The following is a 21,884-nucleotide window of genomic DNA, read 5'->3' as shown; positions in this document are numbered from 1 at the left end:
CTATGTGTTATTTTAAGCGTGTATCTACTCTCCTGGGTCTGTGTGTGTGAGCAGTGGTGGATGTCAGGGCGTGGGTGGGGGAGGGGAGGTGGTATGGGGCGTTCCGGTGAGGGGACAGCAGTGTGCTTATTTTCAGTATGTCAGCTGTTCTGGGAAACCGCCAAAATGAAGGAGCTACCACAAGCCTTCAGGCTTGTTAAAAGCCAAGGAGAGGCTAGGCCCCTCCTTTTAAAAGGCTCTGTGGAATTTAAGACTTAAAATTTCATGTGTGTTTGGTTTGGGGCAAATGTGAAATCCCTGAACTTTCCCCAGGAAAATGTTAGCTCCCAGAAACACACAGTGGGTCCAAACTCTCTGGACAGAAGTGTGTCTTGAGGGAGAAAAAAGAATCCAGCACATTTCCGTTTAGCCTCCTGGCTCTGTTTGGCCAGCAGAGAAAGATTGATGAGAACCCTGATTAGATCTGTCTCCATGGCCTCCAGCGGAGTATTGGAAAGGCCTGAAAAAATCCTTTTGATACAGGGGGTAGAAGTTCCAGTAGATGGGGGAAGGGAAAGGACTAATCTTCCTGGCCCAAATGTGCCAGGATGTACACAGACACAGCAGCTGGGGAGACTGGGGAGAATGAGCAAAAGCTGAGCATTTTTACAGGACTAGGCAGTGACGTCCTCCTAAGGGAGAGGGAATCTGGAATAAGGTGCTTCCATACGGGAAGAAGAGCCTGTAAACCTAGTGTGGTTGTGATTTCTGAAACAGAAATCAACGGCTGGGTTTTTCTAGGCATGAGTTGTATCCTCTATTGGCAATCATGTTCCAAACCGGGCCTCTCTGCCGTGTGACTTCAGTTTGATGTTCACATCGTGAAAACTCTAGGCTGTTTTTGCCGTCCTCCCTGCTAATGTTGACATTGGTAGGGAGAGAGGAAATCTGGATAAATAGAACTCTTTTCTTGGCGTTGTTAAATATATTACTAAAAAGAGCAAAGGGTGTTTTCGGAGCTAAATGGAAGCAAAGGCTTTCTTTGGAACTTTGAAAGCCCAGGTAGGTGGCTGGGTAAGCATTTCTTGCAGCCTGTTTGTTTTAGCCCATGGTGGTTTCTGAGCAGCTTTAAGAGATCCTGGTAGAGGGCACAAACACACCCATTCCACAGCGGCCCCCTCGCCTAAGGCTGTCTTTTGTATCCTGTGACTGAAAACTTACACAGCTTTTAGGACTTTGCTGAAGATTACATTGTAGCTAGTCTGCCATGAGCTTTGAATTTTCTTGGAATTTCACTGTCAAAAGCAGAACAGCTTTTTCATCTTTGAACTGGGAGGAGTGGTTTAGTTTGCCCCTTACTTTTTGCACGTTCAGAAACTGAAATTGAGAACCTTAAGCAACTTGCCTGAAGTTACACAGTTAAGTGAGTACGGGAACAGAAATGAAAAGCTCTTAAGTTTCCTGATGTCTGGTTTATTATCACAAGGAAAGCTCTGCCCACAAGAAGGAAATTTCAGTTCAGATTCTCTATAACTTTAAGAACATAGACGAATATATCAATTTCAGTAGAAACAGCTGATCAAGACAGCCTTATCGTTCTCAAGGGAATGTAATTTTAAGGAGATATATTTGGAGTAACCGGATTTTAAACTATATTGCTAATTCTTCTCTAGTGTAGTGGAGGGGGCTATTTTCCAATGCTTCATGAACTATTTAAACATTTCCTTATTTAATACTTTTTTTAACCGTAAAAGCACTTAGTTGAGAATAAACACAAGTTGGTTATACAAGCCCTTCACACGGAGGGCTCCATACATATGGGCGATGCCGTAAACCAAAGAAGGGTATAACACAGTGGGGAAATGGTCTCCACAGTGCTTTATCGTGGACTAAATGCCTTCACATACATTATCAAACTGATCCTCGGGACAGTTTTGTGAAAGTAGGGCGAATAGACATAAGTACAGCTGTTTTCCAGAAAACAAAACCAAAGCTCAGCGATACAGAGTGACTCACCCAGCACAGGTAGGTGCTGAGTTGGGACTCAAACTCAGGTTTTCACTCTAAGCCCGCAACTCGTTTCATGACCTCCTGGTGCATTAGTTACACAGGTGATAACGCCTTACGGAGCAATCCCTGTTTTCTTTTCTCTAGGACAGAAACTGCAGTGGCTACACTGTCCCTGCCCAGGTGCAGGTGGTTTCACTTCCTGGTTTGCATTATTCTATTTGTGGTATTTACCTTACATGGAGGGACTAGGGCTTTTAAAAATCATTAAAATGGGTTTTTGAGGTTATATTTATTTCTCCTTCACATCCTAAACTTCGGACGTGATGCTCTCTGGCTTTCCATTCAGATGAGAAAAGGACTATTGTGATTGTTGGTGGTCCCCCCCCAGTATGCCAGCATAAATGAAGGATGTTCTTTTTAAGAAAGAAAAAAATGCAATTTAGCAAGGTTCTTGACTCTCTTTGAACACAGCATCTATTTTTAAAGATGTTATTTGTTTTCATGTGTAACACTAGGTGGCAGAATAACTACACCACAAAGCACGATATCCTTTGTTTCTTGCTACTCTCAGAGCAGGGACCCGAATAGTGAGGCATAAACCATCTGTCGCTGCATGAGATTGGACCAACCAACCTGGCCAATATTTTCTTGACAGGGAGCTGGCTGCAGTGATTCTAAAACATATGCTTCCAACATACTGTCTGTAAGGTTTCCCTCTTTCTTTTTTTTTCCAGCTCCCCAGCATTTTACTTTTTCTGCCCCATTGCATCCATGTAGACAAGGCCTGCAGGCAGCTGCTTTGAAATGGCAGATCTGGACGGATGCACCCAGTGGCGCTGGCACTCTTGCCCCTGTGTGCCAGTGGGTCATGGAGGTCTGGGGAAAAGGCACCTGAGCCCTTGTCCTGAGTGGCGTCAGCGGCTGTGGCCAAGGGCCGGCTGTGGCCAAGGGCCAGCAGTGGCCAAGCTGGGCCAGCTTGAAAATGCTGCCCTCACTAACTCAGGTATACAGAAGGGTTTTTGTTTTGAAAGAGCAGCCTGATTGTGGTTCAGCTCTTCAGCTGGTTTAGAAACACCATTGCATGGTCTGTGGGACATTGCCTCCAGTTTTTTTCCTTAATGGTTTGCCAGTGTCTCAGCACTCCCAAAGTGTCTGTTGCTCTAGATGCCTCACATGCCACAGGACACACTAAGCTAAACGAAGCTGCAGCCGGTTTTGTCCTTTCATGTTGTAAAGAGGATGAGCTTGGGGTACAGAAATACCTCTTTGTGTTTTTGCTGAAAAAGAAAAGAATATCATTAAAACAAAACAATACATATCTAAGTCTAGTGATGATACTCTGTGAATACTCTACCTTAAGGCACTCCAGTAAAACCAAGTCTGAATGTATAAAATTGATGAAGCAGAAAGATTTTATTTTAATTATAAAAGCATTCTTTACTTTACAACTGGAACCACAGTCGGATTTTATTAAATAGCAAGTTCCTGATGTGAATTGTAAATGATTCCATTTACAAAAGTGAAGAAGAAAAGTATTCAAACCTTGACTTTTTAGGAACCCACTTGTTGCACGAAACAAAGAGCCTCTGGACTATAGTCTACCCACGTACTTTCACCGTACCCTGCTCTACTTTCCAGCTGGGAATCTCAGGGTTTTTTTTTTTTTTTTAGTTGATAGCTGAGGGTGCTGGTAATATCCTAATTTTTCAGAGAAGGCACTGGTGACATGAAGGCTCCTTGTTAAAGTGACCCAGGTGTGAGTCACAGTAATCAGGGGAAGCCTGTAGCTTAGGGATAGGGACGTTTTGTATATTTGTTTGCCTGCCAGAGCTGCCATTCTTTCATAAAGAATAAACTGTATGACTTTTGAGAATACCTGAAACAACATATAAATCAGACCAAGGATATCAATCACAGGCCACTACCATAGGGATGCTTTGAAGCTAGAAGAGGGTTGTGAGACCTTCTTGTTTGTTAAGAATGAAATGTCATAAAAATTCCAAAGCAGGACTCAGATTTCCAGGGGGAAGGGACCTCTTTATTGTTTCCTCTAATAGCTGCTTTGGTGCTTTAGTGAATAAATGTGTTGCTCAAAATAACCCTAGATGCAGTCTCAGAACTATAGCCTGGCTTTGCTCCCACTTCTGAATTATTTATTTATGATAGTTTTGCTGTTTTCGTCACTCCTCGCTACCCCCTGTCCCCCCATAGTTTGTCTTGCCTTTATTCTCACACCCACTAATTAATTGATATCTTCTGCTCTTTGGACTACAGCAAATGTGTCTCTGTGTTTATGTGGATCCTCGCTAAGCAGGCCATGCTTTTAAGTTTCTGGAATAGAACAGTGGTAAAAATAAGTCACAGCTTGTTTCCATATTTGCTTCTGAGTCAAGACACTTAATTTTCTCATTATAATGCCCAAGGTATAGAGCTGTAGGGTTTACTTTTAAGAGAAACAACCCAAATTCAGTCAAATCCTTTAATTAGATGTTTTCAAATCTTACAGAATTCTCTGGATTTATATTTACAAAATGAAAAAACACAGTGGTCATGGTTTTATTATTTCTGTCCATAGGGAGAAAAACCTTACCCAAAATAGGCCAAATCTTCTCCCAGATTCTCTGACAACAGGCGTTTGGGGTGTTGCCCAAAGTTGCTCATAACCTGAGGATGAGCAGCATTCACTGAGGGCCTTAGACCTACATTAAAATGACATCTCAAAACCAGAGACCTGAGGGGCTGGGATCTAACAGTAAAAAAGCAGGGGAGTAGAGCTGAGGAGTAGGGGGCATTCACAGGAAGGGAGAGAATATTGGCAAAACAAGATGGGAGAGGTGAGCTGGGGGCCCAGCCCCAGTGCAGTGGCAGGACTGTAGCAAAGTGTGACCAGAGGTTCTGGCACCTCCCCCGTCATGGACACAAGCCAGAGATATCAGTTTCCCTTGGTTTTCAGCATAAAAAAGCCAGCTAATGTTCTTGAGTGTCAGTTTATTGAGCTCTCCAGTGCAGCCTCATAACTTACATTAATTGCGAGGAAAATGCTTCCAGAGAAAAGAGAGATGCGGCACAAAACAAGTTTGTCTTTGACTAGTTGTCACAGCCCTGCTGTTTGGAGTCATTGACAAGTCCTTGGTTCTTGTATGACAGACCCTGAATAAAAGAAGTGATTCATCTTCTCTCTGTTGCACCTTTCAAGGAGGACATTTTTTTCTTTCTTAAAGACAGATTTTGTTTATGGACTTAACATCACTGGCAGTGGCCAGTGGGCTCAGAATCTTTGCAAGGTGTAATTTACTATTGTGCTCCTCCCTCCTAAGTCTGTGCACCTCGAGAAGCTCCATCCCATTAAAATTCCTTCTTAAAAGCATAAGGTGAAAGAGCCAAGCGTGTGTTGTTTTTTTAAAGGGGAGTGTAGCTACAGAAGGGGAGAGGGCCCCGGCTTTTTCTCTTTTAAATGCTAGTAAATAGCTTAAAACCTGTTGAAGCTTTTGGAGGAATGTGGAAGCGTTGTCATTTGGCTCTAATGTTTAGGAAAACAAAATAAAGGAAATAGTTTTAAGAAGAGACTTTCCTGTGATGGGCTCTATTCTCTCAAGTGTCCTGTAAGTGTCACACCTGTTCCTCCATGTACACAAGCTAACCTAAGTTGCCACCTTGTCTGCCGCGCCCAGCCACTTTGCTCATTGCCCTACTGAATTCTTTTCAGACTTTAGTTCTGTACTTTGGCAGCTCAGCCCTTATAAAAGTGTGAGATACTGTTTTGTTTTGTTTTTAAATGTATTTTATTTATTTATTTTTGGCTGCATTGGGTCTTCGTTGCTGTGTGCGGGCTTTCTCTAGTTGCTGCGAGCAGGGGCTAATCTTCGCTGTGGTGCATGGGCTTCGTGGGCTTCTCATTGTGGTGGCTTCTCTTGTTGTGGAGCACGGGTTCTAGGCGCGCGGGCTTCAGTAGTTGTGGCATGCGGGCTCAGTACTTGTGGCTCGCAGGCTCTAGAGCACAGGCTCAGTAGTTGTGGCACACGGGCTTAGTTGCTCTGCAGCATGTGGGATCTTCCTGGACCAGGGCTCGAACCTGTGTCCCCTGCACTGGCAGGCAGATTCTTAACCACTGTGCCACCAGGGAAGCACTGAAATACAGTTTTTGACGGTGAGAAAGAATCGTGTTGTTTAAAGATGAAATGCTAATACATTTATGTACAGATTCTCCATTTTCTAATGTTATAGGAAAACCACCAGTGTCTGTTGTGACCCAATGCAGTTCTTACTCAGCCATGTTATCTCGGATTCACGCACATAAAGATGGACCTGTCTGCCATTTGGAGACGCCTTCATAACCTGGAAGGTTCAGGAAGGAACTGGTTTTTATTGAGAATTCAAAAGGAGTGTCTTTCATAGCCAATAGCCTTCCTTTTTGAGACTCATTTCTAAGGGGTCTTTTGCAGCTTCTACAAAAGAGAAAGAGCTCAAATTCTTCTTTCTACAGCCTGAAGGAATTGAGTATACCTATAGCCAAGCAGCTAAAACTAGAAAACAGCAAAATACAGTGTAAAAAAAAGCATTGCTTATTGTATTTAAGCTGTGGACATTTTGAGCTTCAGAGAATGATTAGGTCCTGGTTTTCCTGGGAAATTGTCTGTGTATGGACTCAAATGTAGGGCTTGAGAAATGATATGATGGAGAAATAGGAGCCATATAAAATGATGTGGGTCTAGCTTGGATGTGTAGTTTTTTTTTTGGATGTGTAGTTTTGAACTTACATTTAAATATGGTCCTTTCTTAGCTTCTGGTAATTCAGTACACCCCCTCAGACCCAAAGCTTTTCTCCTGCTTCTCCTTCACCACTCCTCCTTTCATCTCTCTCTCTCTCTCACACACACACACACACACACACACACACACACACACACACATATCTTTTGGCAAATAATGGAGAAATATACACAGTATTTTTAATGGGGTTATACTTAACTGTTTTGCAACTTGTTTCCTTTTATGTAAAAGCTGCAAAAAAGGTACTTCATTCTTTTATAACAGCTGCTTATGAAGTCATTTGATATATGCATACATATTATATATGTTTTTAACCCATTTGTTATTGATAGACATTTAGATGGCTCCTAATTTTTCACTATTCCAATGAATGCTGCAGTGTTCTGTTCTTTTTCTATTAAAAAAGAATGTTTCTCATTGTAAATGTGGTCAAACTCTTCATTCACAAAGGCAGAAAAATAAAAAAGAAGAAAATAAAAATCACTCATAATCCTCTATCTAGAGATGCTTTTAACGTTCTGTTTTATTGATTTCATGCTCTTTTCAATGCATTTGTGTGCGTATTTATAAAGTTGATAGGATGCTATGTGTAGTTTTGGTCCAATTTTTTCTACTTAACTGCTTACCTTCGGTATTTTCTCTTATTAAATCCTCTTTTGAACAAATTCTCTACATGATGTATTTTGTCTTTTTGAGTTGTCTGTTTAGGTCTTTTATCCATTTTTCTATTGGGATGTTAATGTGGGTTTTTATATTGATTTGTAAGGACTCTTTTTGTAGTAAGGTCATTAATCTTTTGTCTCTCATGTTTATTTCAGTTATTTTCCTTAGTTTTTCATTTACCTTTTAATTTTGTTTATGGAACCATTGATATATAAAAGTCTTACATTTTTATGTAATCAAATATATCAGTATTTTCCTTTATAGTTTCTTTTAGGCTTAAAAGGACCTTAAAAGAAGCTGTAATGATAATAATAGACATGTTTTTCAGCACTTAGCTATCATGTCAACAGTTTCATATGTATAAATTTATATATATTTACTCTTTATAACAAACCAGTGAGGTAGGTAATGCTATCTCTGTTTCACTGATGAGGAAATTAAGGCCCAGAAAGTCATATAGATGGAAGTGGCATAAACCCAGCCCATCTGGCCTGGGAGCCCACACTCTTCCCAACTTCACTGTATCACCGTATGTTTCAAAGGGTATATTTATTTAGCCTCAAATACTCTGCTAAATCTTGCTGTGTCTCAACAATCACTAAAAACAAAAAAGTAAAACACCCATATTTTCTCCTAGTGTTTTGAATAGTTTAAATTATATTTAATTCTAGTTTGTCTGGATCTTACCTTGATGTGTAGTGTGAGCTGGAGCTCATATTTAATTTTTTCAATTAGTCAGTGTCCCCAGTGTGTTAGCACTCCTTTAAGAATTTGGAAAGGACTTGCCTTTTCCAAGAAACCTTTGTAATTAGTGCTACTTCATGCTGTTTCTTCAGTTATATTTCTTCAGAGTTGTTGGTTTCCTCAGCAGCTTTGGTCTATATAGTTTTGTGGAATCTTATGTTGCTGCTAGATTAAAAGTATCATTAAAAGTATTAAAAGAGACTAACTCTTCCAGTTGTTTTTACTCTGTATATAAGAATAGGATAAGAGATACTTATCCTAGGGTCAGTGGACCCCTCTTCTCCCTGAGTTCTGGATATCTATGAACTTGGGTAAGAAAAAAAATTACATCTCCATTTTCACCAACCTTTTAATGAAATTGAGCATTTCTTCAATTTTGAATGTAGACAATAAACCATAGTCGTATTAGCAGAACCTGTGACTTTAAACTACAGATACTTAATATTACATTTCAGTTGCTCCAAATATCTTGAAATATTCTTTACACTTATCACTACTTTGACGTTATAGTAATTATATTAGACCCACCACTGGATTTTGCTATTTAATGGTTAAGAAGCACATTTATTAATATTTTATATATTCAAAAATTATTTTGAAAACTGGATTTCCATAAAATTGGTTTCCTTTGTTATCCTATGTATTTTATTTTATGCACTTGGAAACATGTTTCTGAGAAGGGGTCCATAGGTTTCATCAAACCACCAAAGGGATCATGGCATAAACATTGTGAAGAGCCCTAGTCTGTTTAAATGCAAGGCATACCATTGAGCTTTATAAATACTCCTTAGTACTGAGTGATAAAAAGATGGTTTGGGAGGAGCTGGAAAACAGTCCAGCATATCCCTCTCTATTGTCTTGATTCTTCCACTTCTGGAAGTATTCTCTTTATCATCCTAAATAGAACTATTTCTTCTCTTCCCTCTCCTTCCCCCTTCCCCCTCCCTCCTTTTCACTTAGTACCTCTCATTTCTTCCCTATTCTCTTTCTTTTTCATTTCTCTTTCTCTTCCTCCTTCATTTGCCTCCTCCACCCTTTCTTTTTCTTCCTTTTCCTCTCTCTCCTCTCTAAAAATATTAATATCTTAAGGAGTTTGTGTTTCAGCTTGTTTCAAAAAATGTTTCCTCTTTTAGGTCTAAGAATGAATTCAAAGACAGTGGGGAAAAGGAGTTGATAGAAAGAGTTAATAACATCAGCAAGAAGTTGAAAGCAAGACTTGCCAAAAATAAGTGTGAGGTAATTACCTGGAGATAATTAAGAATCGACCTTAAAGGACACCTACCTGGTTTGTTTGACCCCTGGAAAGAGCCTCTGTCTCTTGGTTCTGGCCCCGTAAATCCAAGTCCTGCTTTCATATTTGACTTATCCAACTCCTTTGATAAATTGTTTGCCTCATAAGACAATCATTCACTTTTAATTTTCAAAGTACCCAAAGGGAGGGACCTGTTTTGAAAGAATGAGACAATTAGACTGTATTATTGATTTGCAGTCATTTCTTTGGGATCAGTTCAAAAGTGTACATATTTAAGGGGCAAAAGTTATCACACAGTTTTCCACTTAAAGTGGAACTTTTGATGCCTTGAATAAGTTAGTACTTAGTTTCTGAGATGCTCATGCCATGGTCTCCCCTATCTGCTGAAATGTGATAGTGATTCATCTTAGTCATTGGTCATGGGTACCTACTGATACAATCTGTATGGCTATAGAATTTTTCCTCTTTTTCTTAAAGTAAGTTCTGTTTGGGATAATGCCATTTTTCTACACTAAAAACATTAGCTCGTCTTACAGCTAACATAAGCTGAAAATTTGAGGTGCCTGGGGGAGGGAAATAAGGCAGATGGATTGTTTACATGAGTGCTATAGTTTCACTTTTTATGCACCAGGTCACATTGGAAGAATTAATGCCCTGTAAGTTTGCCAATCAGATTGCTCCAGTCATCTCTAAACATTCCATTTGGTTTATTAGAATAATAAATACTGTGCAAAGAAAGTTCATTTGGATCCAGGATATTATACTGTGGTCAACCAAAGAAATATGTGCTACACCTTACCTCTGACTAGATTTGGCCAGGTGACACCCTTAGTTTGACAAATGGGTACAGATTTACCCTATTTGGGCATTGAATTTGAGGACCTGTCCCTGGAGTTATAGTTCATGTAACTGGAGTTATAGCATCATTGTTACCTGTCCTGGCCAGTGTTGGTTGCCATTTCGCTGGCCATTTCTGTCATGTCCCTCACCATCTGATGTCTGCTAAGCATTCTCTGTGAAAAGGAGTAAGAAGCTTCTCTTCATCCTGCCAGGTCGATTTGGGTATCTGAAGTTACCCCCAGAAAAGATTTACCGAAAAGTCCATTTAAATGTTTCATCTGATTTGATGACTAGGACCCTGAATTAATTTCATTTTGGGAAGTCTCAGTTTTTACGTCTGGCTTTCAGATCCTTCTCCTCTTATTCAGGCTTGTTGCAGCTGTTTGCCAGAGATACCTCTGCTGCTCTCAGGGAAATAGCTCTGTGAGTCACACTGCTTTATCATCATACTTTGGTATTTTCTCTCAAGCTGCTTTCCTTATCTGTAGAGTCCCTCTTCTCTGAGGTTAGTTCCCAATCCTTCTAGGTTTCTAAGGCCTGGGTCAAGGCCCATCTCCTTCACGAGCCTTTCCTACAGTCTTAATCCATCACCAGTCTCTCTTGCTGCTGAACTTCTACAGATCTGACAGTTGGTGCAAAAAGTTAAACTTTGGGCACAGGAAGCGATCAAATTGAGTCAGAGAAATACTGAAGTCATCGATTTAATTCTGGTTTTATTCATATAAAGAGTACTAAAGAGATCGTAAGTAATCAGTATTTCTAAGAACAAAGTTCTTATTTTAACATTTTATTGCTGGGGATACAGGTTCTAGGGAAAAGTAATAAAATCTGAAATTGAAAAAAAAATTACAAAATGACTGGTGTACTAATCAAATTAATTGCAGCATTACTTATGAAGGGAAAAACACCCTAAGTGTCTTAACAGTGGAAGAACGACTAGTTCCCTTAATACACTGTGCTTATATTAATTGATAACAATTTAAAATTAAATGATGATTTTGAAGACTTTGAATTGGTAAGAACTTTTGTATAATGGTAAGTAATAAAAGCAGAATATAAAATTATAAACATGTGTATATATGTATCAGGTTGGAGTGTGGATAAATGAAAACAGTTGACTTGTTAAGGTAGTGGGATTGGTAATGTTTTTAACATTGTAACAGTATTATAAAATCCTAAAGTTTATTATATATTAGAGTTTATTTATATTTATTATATATATATATTTATTTTTTTTTTTAATTTATTTTTTTATTTATTTTTATTTTATTTATATATATATATTTATTATATATTAGAGTTTATTTATATTTATTATATATTAGAGTTTTTAATGTTTGTTTGCTTTTAAAATTTATTTTATTTATTTACTTTTGGTGGCTTTGGTTCTTTGTTGCTGTGCGTGGCTTTCTCTAGTTGCAGCGAGCGGGGTCTACTCTTCGTTGCAGTGCGCGGGCTTCTCATTGTGGTGCCTTCTCTTGTTATGGAGCACGGGCTCTAGGTGCACGGGCTTCAGTAATTGTGGCTTAGTTGCTCCGCGGCATGTGGGATCTTCCTGGACCAGGGCTCAAACCCGTGTCCCCTGCATTGGCAGGCACTTCTTAACCATTGCGCCAACAGGGAAGTCCCTGTGTATTTTTTTTTTCAGATTTATTTATTTATTTATTTATTGACGTACAGTTGATTTACAATGTTGTGTTAGTTTCAGGTATACAACAAAGTGATTCAGATATATATATATATGTTATATATCAAAATATACATGTATTTTTTTTAAAAAAACATGTCTTCTCTATCACTTGGAAAAGCAGAAAATCAAAAAGTAATAAAATAAATTATCTCCTGATTTATGCGTTGAGCACTTAATATGCAGCAAGAGTCCTTACTTAGAATCTGGAGGTATATAATGTCTGAAAAAAATAAAAATAAAATGGTGCTTTAAAAATAAAAACAATAGATAGTTCATGCTTTTGATTAATGGGTAGATTTATTATTATGACGAAAGTGAGAATATTCAAACTAAACGATGGAAACTTTTTTTTTTTAGAATAGATACATGCTTTTTTTTTTTTTTAATTTCATTTATTTATTTATTTTTGGCTGTGCTGGGTCTTCTTTTCTGTGCGTGGGCTTTCTCTAGTTGCGGCGAGCGGGGGCCATTCTTCATCGCGGTGCTCGGGCCTCTCACTGTCACGGCCTCTCTTGTTGCGGAGCACAAGCTCCAGACGCGCAGGCTCAGTAGTTGTGGCTCACAGGCCCAGCCGCTCCGCGGCATGTGGGATCTTCCCAGACCGGGGCACGAACCCGTGTCCCCTGCATTGGCAGGCAGACTCTCAACCACTGCGTCACCAGGGAAGCCCGGAAACTGACACTTTTTTTAATACTTTCTATGTGCCAGACATGGTGCTAAATGTTTAGTATAGTTTATTTCATTTAAATATCTGTAAAACCCTGGGAAAAAGTTATTACTACTCCCCTTTTAATGGTGAGGTACCTGAGATTCAGAAACATGAATTGTGTGAGATGACATGGGTAGTAGGATTCGAAACCAGTTGTTGGTTTTGATTCTTTGTTTTTTTCTCATCCCAGAAACATATCTCTTTAGTCAGTAATAAAATTACTGGACCCTGGGAAGTTCCCATGGGCTTTATGTCTTGTCATAATAAAACTTAAAAGCCCTAGGTTCACTGACCAATAAAACAGCATATGTGTGTAAGTGTATGTTTATGTATTACTAATAATGATTTCTATGGTTCCTTCAAAATATAACTTATTTTAGAAAACTACGTCATCTCAAGGATAGAGTTTACAATGTAGACCGTGATGTCAGATTGTCTGTGTGGCTGTGTGTGTGTGTGTGTGTGTGTGTGTGTGTGTGTGTGTGTGTATGTGTGTGTGTGGTGTCAAACAATGAAGGCACCTTTCTCACCATATTCTCACTCAAGGCCATCCCAGAAGTTGCCTGCTTTTTTAGGGCAGCTCATGACCATCCCCATGAGATGGTTTACTAGAGAGCATCGTTCTCCCTCCTTCTCATACTGGTACTGTTGGAATTAGACTTGTATAGTTGTGAGGAATAAAGATCCACTGAAGCTAGCCCAAATGAAAAGAAGATTTACTGCAAAGAAAGAAGAATCCCCTGGAAATTCAAGAACAGGAGCCATGACAGTGTGGCGCTTCATGGAGTCTGGTACTGGAAGGTAGACTTCAGCAGGGGAGCTCACGGAGCCTCAGCTACTGATGCGTCTCAGCTGCAGTCCGCGAAGCTTCTTCCCCACCCACTGCCCACTGTCAAATTCTCCCCTCATATTTCGCCCTTGACTCAGTTGATTAATTCTGCTCTAGTCAACTTTGACTGGGAATGAGTAAACCTGGTCTAAAAAATGACCACCTCGGCAGTGGAAACTAGAATTTTACACAGGAGACCACGGGAGCAGCAACATGGTTGGAGGAAGGTGAGGAAGGATGCCATTTAGAGGCTACATGTGCACAAAAATTGACAGAGAATTTCATTTGTTTATATCAGAGAATGTGAGGGAGGGGGGAGGGGATGTACCTTTTACCAACACTGCAGAAAGGACTGTTGATCGGTGGTCTCCCTTAGAAGGAGACCTGCTTGTGGTAGGCCAAGATCAAAGTGTCTAGTGTAGGGACACGAAACAGATTATTGTTACTTATTCAGGTACTATGGATTTGTTTTTAATTACTGATACCTAGACCCATATTGAGATGCTGGGTTTCACTCGGAAGCAAGAGTTAGGCTCTAATTAGAGAGGGAAAAAAATACAGAACCTAAGCTGGAGGAAATCAGACCTATGAAATACCCATTTCTAAGCTATAGTCATTGATCAACTTCATGGCCTCTGCTAGGCTCCTAACTCCATTTCCCTATAATCATTCTTTTTATTTTAAAATTTATTTGCTTATTTATTTATTTTAAATTTATTTTCTGGCTGCGTTGGGTCTTCGTTGCTGTGAGCGGGCTTTCTCCAGTTGCGGCAAGCGGGGGCTACTCTTCATTGTGGTGCATGGGCTTCTCATTGTTGTGGCTTCTCTTGTCGCAGAGCACGGGCTCTAGGCATGTGAGCTTCAGTAGTTGTGGCATGTGGGCTCAGTAGTTGTGGCTCGCGGGTTCTAGAGCACAGGCTCAGTAGTTGTGGCGCACGGGCTTAGTTGCTCCATGGCATGTGGGATCTTCCCGGGCCAGGGCTTGAACCTGTGTCCCCTGCATTGGCAGGCAGATGCTTAACAACTAAGCTACCAGGGAAGTCCCTATAATCATTCTTGATGACCTCATTACCCATGTAGATAATGTGTCCAACATTCTACCTTCCCAGGGTGACTCCCTCCCCGCAAGGATGTAGTCTTCCATCCTACTTCAGCAACCCATTCTGATGGGCTTACCTTACACTTGATATTACCGGTTACGCCATCCCCTCTTCCACAGCCGTGACTTCAAGTATCCTTTTCTCTGCACCACCTCCTGTATTTATAGCTCATTTATTCTATTATCCCCACTCCAAAAACACTTTGATCACATGAAGATCCCCAAACTGAGTCCATGGCCCACTGTGATAGTCACAACTTTGTATATACCCTCAACTTCTTTTCTTTTCTTGCCTTTCATCATACTCATACCCTTAGGAAGACCTCTATACTAATTAAAGCTAACTCTTTGTCCACTGTGTGCTTTCACTGACGAAAAACACATACTGTCTAAATTTATATTCATAATCTTTACTTGAATGCCTTCAGTCCTGCTCAGCAGTTCTATTATCCCCTCTCTGAAATAACCATTTCACAACTTCTCCTTTCCCTAACTTCTGATACTTCCTCTCTACTCTGCCCTGATGAACTTTTCTCTAATTTCACTGTGAAAATGGAAGCAATCAGAAGAGGTTGTTTCTCATCTTTCCACTAACAACCCTGTCAACTCCATCTACACCCATATTCTCCTTCGTCCTGTCTAAGGCCAGCCCTCAACTCGTGCACTGGATCCCACTCACTGTCACCTCCTTGAACACCTCACACCTTTCTTTCCACCTTAATTTCTCTCTCTCCACTTCCTGTCAGCATTAATGCTGGAATAACTCTCATCTTGAAAATCTACTGTAGATTTCACATTTCCCCTCTGGCTACCCTTTGTTTCCTCCAACTCATAGGATGCATCTAAATCCTCACTCACTGTCTTCACTTGACCGTCAATTCTCTTCTCATCCCACTCTGATTAGGCTGTTGTTCCCACCCTCCCACTGAAACCAATCTTGCCAAGGTTACTAACGACCTTTGCTTTGTTGATTCCAATAGCCAGTTCTCAGTTTTCACCTTTCACGCATTCTCAGTAGCATCTGACACAGTTGATCCTTGATTCGTTTTCTTTACTTGGCTTGGTTTCTGGGACATTACGCTGCTGCTGCTGCTGCTGCTGCTGCTTCTCCTCCCCCTCCTCCAACTTCCCCTCCCCCTCCTCCAACTTCCCCTCCCCTCCTCCAACTTCCTCTCCCCCTCCTCCAACTTCCCCCCCTCCTCCTCCTTCTTCCTCTTCTTCTTTCTTCTGCTCCTTCTTCTTCCCAATTGCTGCTCTTCTCTGTCTCCTTTGCTGGCTCCTCCTTCTCTTTCAAGCTCACGTCTTGGGTCTTAATTCTTTACTTTTCGTTTTTTGTTTCTTTTTTGCAGATATGTGTGTATATATATTTCTTATTTGAACAGATGCTTTTATATTTCTTGTTTCCTCTTCTTTCTTACACAAAAATGTAGCGTTCTATAGATACGCTTCTGTACTTTTTCTTAGTTAATGTATCCTTAAGTCATTCCATATCAGTTCACAGAGATTTTCCTCCTTTTTTTCTACTGCATAGTACTCCGTTGTGTCAATATACCATAAGATGACATTTTGGAACCAATCTTTGATTGTATTGAGCATACTTTTTCCTTTCTAAGTTATAATTAGTTTGGAGAGCTAGTTGGGTCTTGGTGGTAATGGTATGCTGTAGTAATCTCCCCAAACTCAACAGTTTAGGAAGAAACTAACATTTCTAACAAGTGAAAAGAACTTGTCTGTATGTGTAATGATTTTAGGCCTTAGTTTCCACATCTATAAAAATGAAGGCATTGGTCTAGATGATCTCTAATGTCCTTTCCATCTTAAATATTCAAAACAAAAACCACACCAAAGCTGTGATTTGTCCAGTACAGCTAATTTGAAAACATGAGCATATTTTTAACCTCTTTGTTTTAAATTGAGATATTATTGATATATAACATTGTGTTAGTTTTGGGTGTACTATATAATGATTTGATATATGTATACATTTCAAAATGATTACCACAGTAAGTTTAGTTAACATTTATCACCACACATACTTACAATTTTTTTCTTCTGATGAGAACTTTAAAAAAAAATTGAGGTATAACTAACATATAACATATTAGTTTCAGGTCTACAGTGTAATGATTTAATATTTGTATATATTGCAAAATGATCACCACAGTAAGTCTAGTTAACATTGGTCACCATAAGTAGTTACAAATTTTTTTTTTCTTGTGATAAGAACTTTTAAGATCTACTCTCTTAGCAACTTTCAAATATATAATACAGTATTTTTAACTATAATCCCCATGCTGTGCATTACAGTCCCATGGCTTATTAATTTTGTAACTGGAAGTTTGTACCTTTTGACCCCCTTTACTTATTTCACCCCCCACCACTTGGCTCTGGCAACCACCAATCTGTTCTCTGATGAGCTGGGGAGGGGAGGTCCTTCTGTTTTTGTTTTGTTGTTGTTTCAGATTCCACGTATAAGTGAGGTCATACAGTATTTGTCTTTCTCTGTCTGACTTATTTCACTTGAGGTGCATCCAAGTTGTTGCAAATGACAATTTCATTTTTTATGGCTGAATAATATTCCATTGTGTATACATTATACAACCACATTTTCTTTATCTATTCGTTGATGGACACTTAGGTTAACCTGTTTCCATATCTTGGCTCTTGTAAATAATGCTGCAGTGAACTTGGGTGTGCATATGTCCTTTTGAGTTGGTGTTTTCATTTTCTTCAGATAAATACCTAGAAGTGGAATCGCTGGATCATATGCTAGTTCTGTTTTAATTTTTTGAGGAACCTCCATACTGTTTCCATAGTGGCTGCACCAATTTACATTCCCACCAACAGTGCACAAGAGTTCCCTTTTCTCTACATCCTCACCAGTACTTGTTATCTTCTTTTTGATGATGGCCATTCTAGCAGGTGTGAGGTGATACCTCACTGTGGTTTTGATTTTCATTTCCCTAATGATTAATGACGTTGAGCACCTATTCATGTACCTGCTGGCCATCTGTATATCTTCTTTGGAAAAATGTCTATTCACATCCTCTGCTCATTTTTTAATCAGATTGTTTATTTGTTTGTTTCAGCTATTGAGTGGTATGAGTTTTTTATATTTTTTAAATATTAACCCCTTATCAGATATATGACTTGCAAATATTTTCTCCCATTCAGTAGGCTGCCTTTTCATTTTGTTGACAGTTTCCTTTGCTCTGCAGAAGATTTTTAGTTTGCTGTAGTTCCACTTGTTTATTTTTGCTTTCGTTGCCTTTGTTTCCGGTGTCAAATCCAAAAATCATTGTCAAGACTGGTGTCAGGGAGCTTATGCGTATATTTTGTGGTTTCAGGTATTACATTCAAGTCTTTAATCCATTTTCAGTTAATTTTTTTGTGTTCAGTGTAAGATAGGGGTCCAGTTTCATTCTTTTGCAGGTGGCTGTCCAGTTTTCCCAAAACCATTTATTGAAGAGACTGCCTTTACACCATCGTATATTCTTGGCTCCTTTGTCATAAATTAATTAACCATATATGTATAAGTTTATTTCTGGTCTGTCTATTCTGTTCCATGTGTCTTTTTATGCCAATACTATACTGTTTTGATTACTATAGCTTTGTAATATAGTTTGAAATCAGGGAGTATGATGCCTCCAGCTTTGTTCTTCTTTCTCAAGGTTGCTTTGTCTATTTGAGGTCTTTTGTGGTTCCACACAGATTTTAGGATTATTTGTTCTGTTTCTGTGAAAAATGCCATTGGAATTTTGATAGGGATTTTGTTGAGTTTGTAGATTGCTGTAAGTAGTATAGACATTTTAACAATGTTAATTCTTCCAATCTATGAGCAACTTCTTTACATTTCTATCTTTGCTTGTACCTGTCCCATGGCTTTAAATATCAGCTCTACATACACTGGTGACGATTCCAACTCTGAATGCCTTGGTTCTGCACTCATATACCCAAATGCCTCTTGACATTGCCACTTGTATGTCTAGCAGGCATTCAAACTTAATATATTTAAAACAGAGCTCTTGATTTCTCCCCAAAGCTGCTTCTTTGATCATCTTTACGGTCTCAGTTAATGGCACACCATTTACCCAGTCGCCCAGGCCAAGAACCTTGGAGTCATTCTTGATTGCATTTTCCTCACTCACATTGAATCTATCAGCAAGTTTGTCAACTCTGCTTTCAAAATAAGCCCCGAACCTATCCTCTTCTCACCTCCTCCACCTCTACCATGCTGTCAAGTCACTATCATTAGTGATCTAAGCAACTTGTAATAGCCTAGATTCCCAGTTTCTACTTTTGCCCTTTTAAATCTATTCCCTGTGCAGCAGCCAGCGTGTTCTTTCTAAGCATAAATCATGCCCTATTACTCTGCTGCTCAAAACCCTCCAGTGGCTTTTCATCCGTCTCAGAGTATAATCCAAAATCCTCACCATGGCCCCCAAGGTTTTACATGGTCTGCCGTTGTTTTGATTGGATTTCCGTGTTGACTACAGCTGCGCTTGCCTACTTGTCATTTCTTCAACCTACACACCAACACCATGTACCCTTCTACAGTGTAAGCTCCACGAGGCAGGGACTTTGTTTTAGCTATTGCTATAATCTCAGCCCCTAAAACAGAGCCTGTCACATAGAAGGTGCTCTATAAATATTTGCTGAATGAAGTGAATTGAATTACAAAAGAGTCTCTTTTCAAAAAAAGGGGGAGAAAGTGCTAAATGAACGTCTTCTTGAGCTGTCATCAGTGAAATTATTCAAAGTATGGGATTTTTTTCCATCACTTCTCTTTCACATCTACCGCTCCTAGAAATTATATGATTACAATGTCTTACTCAAATTCTTGATTTTCTCAAGGAAATCACAGTGTTGCTTTTAGGTGCATGTGAATGAATTTTTAAATGTTGGAAATCACGTGTAGAAGAAGCATCAGGATTTCAGGAAGTTGTGGAGATGCAGTGCGTCAGCATGCTGGTCGCTTCCACTCAACCTTTATCCCATTGGGCCTATCTGTTCTCTTGCTATTTTGAAAAAACTGAACAAAATGCAAAGAAAAGGAGGATGACTAAAAAACTCTCAGAGCACCGATAAAGCGCTTTAAACGCCTTTGTTGGGGTCACCCCATGTGATTTAACATAAGGGGGTTGCCTTTTTTTAGTGATTGAGGAAGAATTGGCAAGGTTAAACATGCAATGCCAGTTGTAATCTGACAGTGTGGTTATAAATGGCCACGGTTTCATATGATTCCAAAGCAAAACGGATAGCAGACCACAGATAAGCACAGGTCTATGGTGGACACATACACGGAGCACCACGAATATATATTTTTTACATTAAGTCAGGTCTATTCAAAGAAGCTGGCAACACATTTTATGAAGTAAATTCTCTTAGTCATCCTAGAAAATTTTGGTAAGCAACCAGTGTTTATATTTATTTTAGTCTTTTTTATTTCAGGTTAGATATTTTCCAGTGGATATTTGTACCAAACATTTCTGAAAAAGAAATGATACAGCTCAAAACTGGTGTCATTATTTCTATGCCATCTGGAGAAGAAATCGCCTTCTGGGCTCTATAGCTTTCCTGAATTACATCCTTTGTTTGTTTGTTTTTAATTTGGAGGTTTATGTCGTTTTCACCAAAAACACTGGCTTTGGAAAACTCATTTGATGTGTGGTTTTCTGTCTCACAAAGATGGGTTCTGTGAGATCTTGATCAAGGTAATGATTGTGGGGAAGTAAAATAGGACTGGCTGTTAAGTCTCAAGATTTGGGTTCCAATTTTGACATGTCCCCTTCATGTGTTTTTTTAATCACATCTCTCTGAGCTCCAATTTTTTCATGTGTAAAAGGAAGGATAAACTTGAATTTCTACCCTACATGGTTATTATAAGAATTAAATACCCATGTAGACATAACTGGGATAGCTAGGATGAGGCCTGACACCTTAGAAGATACTGGGGCGAGTATGTGTTTGTTCCCCCATTCATCGCGACTTGTTACTGTTGTGCTGTTGTATCCCTGATTCTCCAGTTGGCTGTTCAGTGTCTTTCATAGCTCTGATTATAAGAGACACATACATTTATTATTATTGGTTCCCTCAGCTTTCTGCATATTGTCTTCTGAGTGGATTATTTGTTACAGCAGTAAGTGATTCTCAAAGTGAGTACCCTCTGGGCCTCTTCTGGTACTTCCAGTCAGCCTCGTATGTTTCTGTGTTTGTCTTATGTCTCCCACAGTAAAGTTGGTACTGAGCTTGCTGACTCTTTCTCCTGTCAGTATCCTCTGTAGCAATGGACTTGGTGCAGTGTCGGATCTACCGTGTGCTCGTTAGAGTTCTGTGGACTTGAATGTCAGCAGGTACTGTGGAAGGAAGTGGGTGTATTCTTTTGGTCAAGGACGAGAGCGTCATGGGTCTAATGGTTACGCCATGACTATGCTTGCTGCCCCCACAGAAATGTAAATTGGAACCCTGTGTTCTTGCTCAGTCTGGCTGGGCCACGTAGAAGGAGTCTGGGTTTTAGTTCATGGCAGAGGGACTTGGTCCCGTTGGAGATATCAGACAGGGATATACCTGATATTCCTGGTAGGTGATGGTTCTGTATCTCTGATACCTCTCCCCTCTTTTCAGTAGGCAGAGAGGGAAGATGGTATATAGAGAAGCCTCAAACCAATCAATCCTATGATAATTCTTGGCTATGTGTAACTTTAAGCTTGCAAGTTGATCTCTTAAAGCTCTATCTTCCCTCTTGGCCTCTTCCTAGTACTTAAGGTAGCAGGTAACAGTTAGGCATGGTGCCCTGGCCATGATGCTGTGGTCCAAGCAGTAGGGATAAGGCTGTATGGCCACAGCTTTATGACTGTTTTGCCTGAGATTCATTTATTCTCTCATCAAATATTTATTGGGCACCTACACTGAGCCAGGCATGAACTAGGTATTGAGGAGACAGTGGTGAACAAGACAGAGTTTCTGTCTTCAAGGAGCTTACATTCCAGTGGAGGGATTCAGGCAATAAGCAAAATAACAATTATATGAGATATTTTCCGATAGGATAAATGTGACAAGGTAAATAGAACCAGGGTAAGTGATAACAGGGGATGGTGAGTGTGTGTAGAGAGACTGGTTGCCGTAGTGGTTAGAGAAGTCCTCTCTGAGGAGACAACTTGAGCTGAGACAGAAATGATGAGGAGGATCCAGTCATGGGGAGAACTGAGGAGAACATATTCAAGACAGACAGAAATAGCTGGTGCAAAGGCCCTGGGGTAAGGGCAAGCTTGAGTGACTGAGACATTGTGTGTATGAATG

At 39.7% G+C, this 21,884-nt stretch overlaps 1 protein-coding gene across 1 annotated transcript in view; it reads left to right on the top strand.

The window, feature by feature from the left end:
* Nucleotides 1-979: 979 nt before the first annotated feature.
* The window catches only part of LOC309961448 (DNA repair protein RAD51 homolog 2-like), a 209,112-nt gene continuing 188,207 nt past the window's right edge, over nt 980-21,884 (top strand). Inside the window, exon 1 of the mRNA XM_082838722.1 lies at nt 980-1,041. Within this exon, the coding sequence (XP_082694848.1) occupies nt 1,003-1,041 (39 nt within the window). The 5' untranslated portion in view covers nt 980-1,002. The remainder of the gene's footprint in view (nt 1,042-21,884) is intronic.

This window comes from Leucopleurus acutus (assembly GCF_964270905.1).
Source record: "Leucopleurus acutus genome assembly, chromosome: 1".
In the NCBI taxonomy this organism is placed as follows: domain Eukaryota; kingdom Metazoa; phylum Chordata; class Mammalia; order Artiodactyla; family Delphinidae; genus Leucopleurus; species Leucopleurus acutus.
This window is presented reverse-complemented; position numbering and strand designations above follow the sequence as displayed.